At 41.0% G+C, this 10605-nt stretch overlaps 1 protein-coding gene across 1 annotated transcript in view; it reads left to right on the top strand.

The window, feature by feature from the left end:
- Window positions 1–1141: 1141 nt before the first annotated feature.
- tmem132a (transmembrane protein 132A) overlaps window positions 1142–10605 on the top strand; it is a 37353-nt gene continuing 27889 nt past the window's right edge. Inside the window, exons 1-2 of the mRNA XM_030724601.1 lie at window positions 1142–1366; window positions 7654–7742. Of these exons, the coding sequence (XP_030580461.1) occupies window positions 1335–1366; window positions 7654–7742 (121 nt within the window). The 5' untranslated portion in view covers window positions 1142–1334. The remainder of the gene's footprint in view (window positions 1367–7653; window positions 7743–10605) is intronic.

The raw sequence follows: 10605 nt of genomic DNA, 5'->3' as shown, positions 1-10605 counted from the left end.
TCAACAGACTTGGTGTTTAGATAGGTAAAGATAGATACTTTATTGATCCAAAGGAAGTTAGGGATGACCATTTGGCTGTCTTTTCTCAATATCTGGTCTTGGTTGAAAAAGCCTATCCCAGCTGCCATAGTGCTTGAGGCAGGTACACCCTGGACAGCTCACAAGCCCGTCGCAGGGCTAACACAGAGAGGCAGAAAACCATTCAGACACACATTCACACCTGTGGGCAATTTAGAATCACCTATTAACCCCACTAACAACATGTCTTTGGACTGTAAGAGGAAGCTGGAGTCCCCGGAGAAAACCCACACAGACACCAGGAGAACAAGCAGACTCCACACAGAAAGGCCCCATCCAGATGGTGGATTCAAACCAAGGACATTCTAGCTGTGAGACAACAGTGCTAATGACTCTGCCACTGTGCTGCAGGGTCTTTCAAAAAAAGAATAATCATTTTTATAAGGACACTAAAATTTGGTAAAGACTTATTTCACTCAGTTATTGTGAGAAGGCACAACCTAAACAACCAGTTTAAATCATGAGGTAAACACAAGTTCAGGCAGTCACATAGAGAAACAAAAGTTGGAAGTTTGGGTACGCATGGTCAAGTTTTTTGTCTGGTACTGTATTGACTTAGAAACCTCTATTTGGTAAATATTACAGTCACTACTTACTTCAGTTCATTAGAAATTCAATCAAGAGCACGTCTATGAATGGCATACAGATAATCAGTGGTGCAGTGAGAGTCGTGGTAAATATTAATAAAAATATACAGTATATAGAAAAATTATATAAGGTTCTGGATGGAAATACTAAATAAATAATTATGTTAAACCATAATTTACCAAATGCAAGTGTCCTGCTACTCCTGCATCCTGTTGAATAATAATAATAATAATAATAATAATAATAATAATAATAATAATAATAATAATAATAATAATAATAATGCAGACACACAGATTAACTGAGATGTCTGGGTAAACAAGAGTGACAGATGCACAAATGTGGGAAGGAGCTAAACCTATAAGAAAAAATTAATGGTAAAGAACTGGGTGGAAGGAGGGGCATGGAGGAGATTACCTACTATATTAAATGAAAAAATCTGTATTGCATGAATCTGGCACAGAGAGGGAGGGAAGCGACAGAGTGAGAAAGGAAGAGAGAGAGTGAGAGGGGTGTAAAGTAGCAGCATACCAATGAAGATGGGCATGAAATACAAAACGGAGCATAATACTGTTAATTTTAATACTTTCCATGCTTTAAATCATCTTGGTTCTTTTGGTGGAATCAGTAATGGGTATCAACAATTTTAAAATGCCTCGAGGAAAAAGATGGAATCTGGAGCTGAAATAGACAAATGCAGGTGAGTAAAGGCACCAACAACACCGTGTGTGTTTGCTCTGGGTAACTTTACACTATAGTATCATTGTGTATCAGTGTGAGCCACACTGAGACGCTGAACCTGACACTGTCAAACAAGAGCATGTTGCTAACACACATAGATATATTTAGCTGTACCTTCTGCTCTTTGGCCTTTGAGCCTGTCCTGAGCACACAGTGTCGTGCCAGCCGAGCTACGTGAGTGTACAAGCTTTTCTCATTTCTCATTCTAGTTCTTCTCTCTCGTTCATTGTCCTATCAGTGACCCAAAAAATTACCTCAGGAAGCCACCTGGACAGATGTTGCAAAAAAACAGTTTGCATGCTTAAGTTGCCAGAAGTGCAAATAAATACTGTACTGGGATAAAAGAGGTTATGAATGAGACACAACAATTTAAATTTAGACAAATTTGGCAAAATGTTAAGAACAGCTGAAGTTGCTTGTAGAAGTCTTTTCTCTGACATTTTTCACAAGGTTACTCCAAAGTGAGCGAATGGATCCTGTCTATTATAGCAGTCATTTCATTCACTATTCATATTTGCAGATAATTTATATGAAGCTTATGCATAAGTTCAATAAGGAATATCTGTAATTACTCATCCACCTTCCTGAGTGTTTGGCTGCTAGTGTGTTCTTTTGGCAATTATTTGGTTTTTACGAATTTCACAAAAGCAAATGCAAAGTTTCTCCATTCATTTGAATTTTGACAGGAGCATTTTGAATTTGACAAAAAAATTTGATTATTTTTCCTGGAATGTTCCCGCTACAGTGTGATGACATCCCTCACTCTAAATTTTGAGCCTGGAAATATTTTAAAGAAAGACAAAACTGCTTTTTTGTTTGTTTCATGTCCAATCATGTTGCTCTACATGCATAATATTCAATTCAATTTTATTTAAAAAGCACCAAATCACAACAAACAGTCACCTAAAGGTGCTTTACATTGAAAAGTTAAGACCCTACAATAATTACAGAGAAAACACAACAGTCAAAATGACCCCCTGTGAGCAGCATTTGGTGACAGTGGGAAGGAAAAACTCCCTTTTAACAGGAAGAAACCTCCATCAGAACCAGGCTCAGGGAGGGGCAGTCATCTGCTGTGACCGATTGGGGCTGAGGGGAGCGAGACAGGACAAAAGACATGCTGTGGAAGAGAGCCAGAGATTAATAATAACTAATGATTAAATGCAGAGTGAAAAGAGGTGAATGAAAAGAAATGAGTGTTTCTTTACTGAGTTTTGTTATATCCTGGTTCGTTTTGGTTTTCATTATTCATCTTAGTTTCCTATGGCTTACATTTTCCTAGTTCCCTTTGTTCCTGTCTCTCCTGCATCTCTGTCCTGTGTATGTGTGTTTCCATATCCTGGTCAAAAATGACTCCAAGATTTCTTTCCGTGTTACTGGAGGCCAAGGTAATGCCATCCAGAGTATCTGGTTAGACAACATGTTTCTAAGTTTTGTAGGGCTGAGTACAATAACTGAATTTAGAAGCAGGAAATTAGAGGTCAGCTGGGTCAAGTGATGACTTTTTCAGTAATGGTTCAATTACTTGTTCAGTCCCTGTACAACTGCAGAGTGTGGTCCATATTGCTGGCAATAAGTCAATAAGTAAATAAGGGTTTTGGATTTCACCAGGGCTGCCCTTTGTCACCGATTCTGTTCATAATTTTTATGGATAGAATTTGTAGGCGTAGCCAAGTGGCAGTAGGCTTCCACTTTGGTGGCCTCAGAATCTCCAGCTCACAGTGGAACAGTTCACAGCCAAGGGTGAAGCTACTGGAAAGAGAATTAGCACCTCTAACTCTGAGGCCATGGTCCTCAGCTGGAAATGGGTGGAATGCCCACTAAAGCTCAAGGACAAGTTGCTGCCCCAGGTAGAGGAATTCAAGTATCTGGGGACTTGTTCAAAAGAGATGGAAGAAGGGAACGGGAGATTGACAGAGAGATTGGGGCTGCATCTGCAGTGATGCGAACACTTCACCAGTGTGTTGTGGTGAAGAGGGAGCTGAGCGTGAAAGCAAAGCTCTCACTCTGAGTCCCTACCCTCACCTATGGTCATGAGCTTTGGCTAATGACCGAAAGAACAGGATCGTGAATACAAGTGGCAGAAATGAGCTCCTGCTGAAGGCTGGCTGGTCTGTCCCTTAGAGATAGGGTGAGGAGTGCAGCCATTCCGGAGGGGCTCAAAGTAGAACTGTTGCTCCTCCACATCGAAAGGAGGCAGTTGAGGTGGTTTGGGCATCTGACTAGGATGCCTCCTGAGCACCTCTTGGGTGAGGTTTTCTGGGCATTTCCTACCAAGAGGTGGACAAGGTGGGGTGGGTGGGCTCCTTTACATTTTGAGAGAAGCCAGTTGAATCTAACAATAGATTAAATGCAGTGTTGAGGCTGTCATTCTCAGCATCTACATGGATGTTAAAATCACCCACTATAATTATTTGATCATAACTGAGCAGTAAATCAGATAAAAAGTCTGAGAAATCAGACAGAAACTCTGAATAAGGACCAGGTGGATGATAGACAGTAACAAATAAAACAGGTTTTTGAATTTCCCAATTAGGATGGACTAGACTATGAGTCAGGCTTTCAAAAGAATTAAAACTTTTTCTGGGTCTTTGATTAATTAATAAGCTGGAATGGAAGATTGCTGCTACTCCTCCTCCTCGACCTGTGCTTCGAACATTGTGACAGTTACTGTGACTCGGGGGTGTTGATTCATTTAAACTAACATATTCATCCTGCTGTAAACAGGTTTCTGTAAGGCAGAATAAATCAATATGTTGATCAATTATCAAATAATTTACTAACAGGGATTTAGAAGAAGGAGACTTAATATTTTGGGGGGGTTTAATAAATTCAGGCAAATTTCTAGAAATGACAGCTGCTCCGTCCAAAGTGGGATGGATGCCGTCTCTCCTAACAAGACCAGGTTTTCTCCAGAAACTTTCCCAATTATCTATGAAGCCCACGTCATTTTTTGGACACCACTCAGACAGCCAGCGATTCAAGGAGAACACGCGGCTAAACATGTCGCTCCTGGTCTGATTGGGGAGGGGCCCAGAGAAAACTACAGAGTCTGACATTGTCGTTGCAAAGTTACACACCGAGTTAATATTAATTTTAGTGACCTCCGATTGGCGTAACCTTGTGTCATTGCTGCCGACGTGAATGATAGTCTTACCAAATTTACAATGCGAAATGAAGGCATTTTTGTCCTCTTTCATCTAGTGCTATTCATTGCATGAATAGCATTAGAATAGCACATTCAGCCATGCTGAATTGCTTTAAAGCTGCTGTTTCAATGGTCCTGATAGGATTTACAGTTCCCTCATAAATCCCAGCAAAGTGAAGCCTCCTGCTCACAGAGAACAATTATCAAAGAGCTCTCAAAAACTTGGCTGAAAAACACAAGTGCAGTGTTTTTATATTGTGCCCACATCATCATAATTCACACTAAAAATATGAAAAAAATTGTATTTTGTACCTGGGAAGTTGCTGCCGCTCACAGTGAAAGAAGTTTTCCAATTCAACTTGCAGTTTTCACTTGGTAAACTTTTGTTCGAGACCAAAATCTGTTACTTCCTTATGTGTCGTAGTAGCTATTGTTCTCTCAGACAGCTGGTGATGGATCTGAATGACTAATACTAGCTTAAAATAGCCAACGTGGATATCAAACAGCAGTAGGTGCACTGGCACATTCAAAATTTCTTTGCAAAATTTCTAGTTTACATTTGAGGATGAAGGGTTTTATTTGTGAACTTCAATTATTTAAGACATGGGAGTCACAGTTACAGTTAAATCATTTTTTACATAGCAGCCATCTCTGAGTCCTGAGCACATTACAACTGTTTGGACAGCTGGTTTAGAAAATATTGTGCTTGTCAAGTTCATTATTTTTTTTTTCAATATTAATCTTACGTGATTACCTCTTGATCTTATTCCAAATGGTAACTGAATCTTGGCAACCAAATAACTTCTAAATACTCACAGGAACTCACACTGTCTGGATTTCTTGTTTCATATGGGGTGCTCAAGAGTTAGCCACCCATATCAACCAGGAGCCCAGCGATCTTATTAGGATGTAACCCAAAGCTGTGAATTCTGTGACGTAAATGTTTGTCTTCAGAAACTTTACTTTGTGTTTTTGTTAGAATTTTTTCAGGTTACCCCTCCCTACCGCTCCACGCTGCTCCCCACTGGTCGTCACTGCCGCCCCTGGGGTGTGGGTGCCCGTGGGTCCCGGGATGTGTGGCCGGATGTCTCGGCATGGTTTTTGGCCTGCTCCCTTGGCGGCCGTGACCTGGGGGTGGCTTGGGCCTCTTTGGCGCGTGGGGGGGCTCTGCCGGGTGTCGGGCTGCTCTCGGGCGCTTGGGGCCTCGGGGGCCGCATGCCTGGCTCGTGCTGGGGGTGCCAGCCTGCCGGGGGGGGGTGGGCTGCCCGTCGTCTCTGGCTCTCTGGACTCTAGCCCCTGGATTGTGGGGGTTCCGTCTGTAGCCTCCCTCCTTCCTCTTCTGGGGAGTGTACGCGGTTGCCATCGGGATGTGTGGCCCCAAGTCTTCTGGGCTCCTGTGCTGTGGATGGCCTGGGTCCCCTGGGTCCTTCCCTATCTGCCTCTGGATCGCGGGGGGCATGGTTGCAGTTTCTCGCCCTCATTATCGAATACATTGCATGACAAAGGCGCATACACACACATTACTACAAACAATAAACTTGTGTGTGTGTGTTTGTGTGTGTGTGTATATGTAGGTGCATATGGGTGTGTGTATGGATGTGTGTGTGTGTGTGTGTGTGTGTGAGTATATCAACCCCTTTTATTTTTTTATTTTTTTTCTATCTCCTTTCTTCCTTTTCTCCCCCCCCCCCCCCCCCCCCCCCCCCTTTTCTCCCCCCCACCTCTTGTTCTTGCCCCTTCCTTGTTGCCTGTCAGACTTGGCATGAATAACTAAATAAAAAGATAAATAAATAAAAATAAAATTGCAAACATTAACAAGAAGAGCCTATAGGAAACATATAGAGCTGTTCTTGTCAAAGCAAATATGTTTGGTACATCAGTGCATTCGGATCATCATTCCGATTGTGAAAGATGCCAGACATGACAGGCTAAAAAAAAAAAAAAAAAAAAAAAAAAAGAATTTTTTCAGGTTTTGATTGCAGTAGAATTTCTTTCTCACAATATTAGGGACATCACAACACTGTGTGCCACTTTTGATTTCAGGCATGAAGCCAGCAGCAGCACACAAGTTTTAGTAGCGGTCTCCTGATAGCAGTCCCCTTTGATGACTACAACCAGCTGCCTCGCCTGCACACATGAAAGTTTCTGGTGTGGATTGACAACTTCTGGTGTTGAGTTATCCTTTGGAATATGGTGCCATCATAGTAGTGTATCCTGTCACTCCTATAAAAACATTCTTTTTTTAAATTTCAGATGTGTAAGCACAGTTTTTGTGAAAACAATTTTGTACATTCCATTCCACACAATATCAAATGGGTACACAACAATATAATCACAGTTAATAACACAAGTGTATTATAATGCACATCAATTATAACACGCTATCACCCCTAAGTTTAACTGTAATAGTAAAACCACATCAAACAATAATCACAGTTCTGGTCAGAAGTTAATATAGATGATCAGTAACAAGAACTTAGCAGGCCTTGGTCTTCTCAAGTTGAAAGAGTCTTCAGCACCATTTATTAAAAGTTTTAAGTGAGTGTACAGTACCAGTCAAAAGTTTGGACACATGCATCTCATATGAATGGGTGTGTCCAAACCTTTGACTGGTATTGTACATATTTGAGGCTGTATGTATAATTTTGACCTTGTGTGGATCAGAGAAAATCCAAAATAAATTCAAACTTGTACCCAATTCTTGTTTTTAAAGTCATTAAAGATGTATACTTATGTACAACTCTAACCCACCCTGGAAAAAAGAAGAGTTCAAAGAAATCATTAAAAACTCCAAATTTCCATGACATTCATGAGTGGATGTAAACGTCTGACCACAACTGTAGGTTCAACAACATTGTGATGACAGAGCTGAGTATATGAAGTAGGCTTGATTGTACAAGTGGTTGCAGCCAGTGTGGCTTTTATAGGGCAGTTGTCTCTACCCCTGCAAAAAAGCACACACAAGCAGGGAAAGAGGAGATCTGGACGGCTGGATGGAAGGGGAGGCAGAAGTGGGACGTGTGGGACTTCTCTGTCAGGACCTAAACTGAGTATGGATGAGGTTCGGAAAATTCATATTGGCTGACATTGTGTTGCAGGAGGTCTGTAGTGATGGAAGGTGTCAGCTGGGTCACTGTGTGGTGGGGCAGAAGAGGAGAGCTGCTGCTCTTCTGGATTTCCATCATAGGTGAGTCATTACTGTGTGAATTCCATTACTGTTTCCCAGAGCTGCTCACTTCTGATTTTTTCATGCTCCTTCTCATCTCTCATTCTCTCATTTCAGTTTATATTTTCACCTTTTCCCAAAGATTCCACCCTTGAATCACTGTGAATAATATTTACTGACTGTTATTATAGAAATAAGCATGAATTTGAAAATTAAGACACCAAATCCCTACTACTTCTTTCTATAGTTTCTATATCACATATCACTACTTTTCATTACATACTGAACCATGATTGGCTCCATATTAACTATGATACCATAAATCCTACAGGTACATCCAGGTGTTAAACAGACATTTCAAGAGCGCCTACAGCAGATTAATGTGGGAACAAAATGCACATGCATCATTCTGCACATTGAAGTCAACAACATCACACAGAAACATATGTGAGAAAACAAGTTCCATGTTAAGTCAGCTACAGACTCTCCTCTGGTAATCACCGCAGGCAGATGAGTATTTAGACATGAAACATCCAGAGAAGACTAGGAGGTGATCTGATACTGACAGTTTTCTAAGCAACATTTGATCATTTATGAACTAATCGTGAGGTCATGTGACCCACCCTAAAACATATTGCAGAAAAGGAAAATTTGGTGTATAAAATCTGGAAATAAACTGTCTGGCATTCTCAGGTTCATGTTTTCTCCATAATGTTCCAACAAAAACATGCCCTTTAACATCAATATTATGTCATAGTGAGCAACAGATTCCTTTCTCGTGTTTTAAAAATTATGCATCATGTAAATTGCTAGTTAGCATTGTTAGTGTAGTTATCACTTGTTATGTGTAGCCTACAGTCTGCATAAAATAAGGTGTGACTGCAGAATTTCATGTTTAAGCTTGCTGTAGAAGTGACAGGGGTGTTTTACAGTGTTTATATGCTCTGAAGGCACAAAGCTGACAGGCTGTTAGTTTAGCATGCTATACCATGTCCAGGCACTTTGACTCATCCCACAGTATCATGCCACAAGTGGAGAAAATCAGGTTATACAATTATTACAATTTTTTTTTTTACTTTAGAGGTACTCTATATTTTTTGAATTACAAATTAAACTTTACAGTGGATTTCCTTAAAACATTCCTCCCTTTTATTTAATGCTTGGTGAATTCAGGGTCACAGGGGTGGGGGGTGTACACACAAGACAGGTCATAGGTACATCACAAGATCAATTTGGAATCACCAGTTAACCAAACATGCTGTGGGAGGAAATAGGAGTGCACACAGAGAACCAGCACAGTAAACTGTAAAGTCTGCACAAATCCCCGGCTGCCCAGCAGATTCAACTCCAGGATCTTCTTGCTGTGAGGTGACAGCTCGGTGTAATTAGTTATCCATCCACCCATCCATCCAACCATCCATCCATTCACTTATTCTGTTTAGGGTCGCAGGGGGGCTGGACCCTATCCCAGCTGACATAGGGAGGGTACACCCTGTACAGGTCACCAGCCTGTCACAGGGCCAACACAGAGAGACAGACGGCCGTCCATACTCACATTTGCACTCTCATTCACACCTGTGGGCAATTTAGAGTAGCCAATTAACCTAACCCCAGTAAGTGCATGTCTATGGACTGTGGGAGGAAACCGGAAATTAGTTATAATAAATATAATTAAACTGGAAATAAACAAAAATAATTATGCTATAGTCTGAATTATTAGCACTAGACAAAGGGACCAAAGCATTGCTATCTTGTTTTTATAAAATAGTAATTGAAAATAAGATGTGACAAATTTCTTACCCAAATTCACCCGTGACTACTGAAAATTGATTTGACCCATCAATGAATGTATTCTTGATCGCATGTCTTGGTGCAGTCCCTCAGTTCATTCTCTTTTTGAGTCCCGATGTTTTAGCTCAGCCCCCTATCTTCTGATTGGCTGCCCCTCTCAAACAAAAGATTTGAATAGCAGGTAGGTGGGGGTTGCCCTGTTATATACACCAACATCATTATTCAAAATTGTCACAGTTGTGGGTTTTGAACCTTGACATTTGTATTCTTGAACTAAGTATTCCACCCATTCATCCAATTCAGGCTTGCAGTGGGGCTGGAGCCTATCCCAGCTTTCACAGGGCTATCGTCTCTTTGTACCTTGACTTTAGTTTTACTTTCTCTGTCTTGTCATCTTGATTGGTTTCAGCTGTTTTGTTACACTGGTGTTTCCAGTTCCACCAATTACCTGCTCTGTGTGTTTGTGAAGACTTTTGGAGTTTGACTTTCTTGGACTTCTGCACTTAGCTTTATTAAAGTTTAGTTTTTTGCTCTTCACATCTGACTTGTGAGCCCTGCATTTGGGTCATTTCTGCCAAAACATGACCGTATGCTCTGACCATAAAATGACATCACACAGACTCAACCATTAAGGAGCAGTTAAAGCATTTTGAAAGTTAATATTTTGTATCAAGAGACATTTAATTTAAGACATTTAAGCATGTTGCCCAAAATATACAGAAGCTGTGTTTATATGGAGAGAACCCACAGAATCTTGGTTTATTCGACCCTTGCTTCATCCTCCCTCAGCAACCCAATTTTTTTGCCTCACAGCTTCAACCAGTTAGCCCCTCTTCATCACTGCAGCAGTGACCCAGCACATTGCCAGTCTTTTAGCCACTAAGGAAAGCACAACAAAATGGGCTTGCCTAAAACAATCTAGAACAGTGGATTTAAAAAAAGTCACTATCCTCTATCCTAGATATCTCCATACCTCCACAGGTATGTCATCTGGACCAACTACCTTTCCACTCTTCATCCTCTTCATAGCTGCCCTCACTTTCTTCTAACTAATCCTCTGCACTTCCTGATTCACTAACTGTTCTCCTCTCTC

Source organism: Archocentrus centrarchus, unplaced genomic scaffold, assembly GCF_007364275.1.
Source record: "Archocentrus centrarchus isolate MPI-CPG fArcCen1 unplaced genomic scaffold, fArcCen1 scaffold_37_ctg1, whole genome shotgun sequence".
Lineage (NCBI taxonomy): Eukaryota > Metazoa > Chordata > Actinopteri > Cichliformes > Cichlidae > Archocentrus > Archocentrus centrarchus.
The sequence above is the reverse complement of the archived record's forward strand: the minus strand, read 5'-3'. Positions and strand labels throughout refer to the sequence as shown.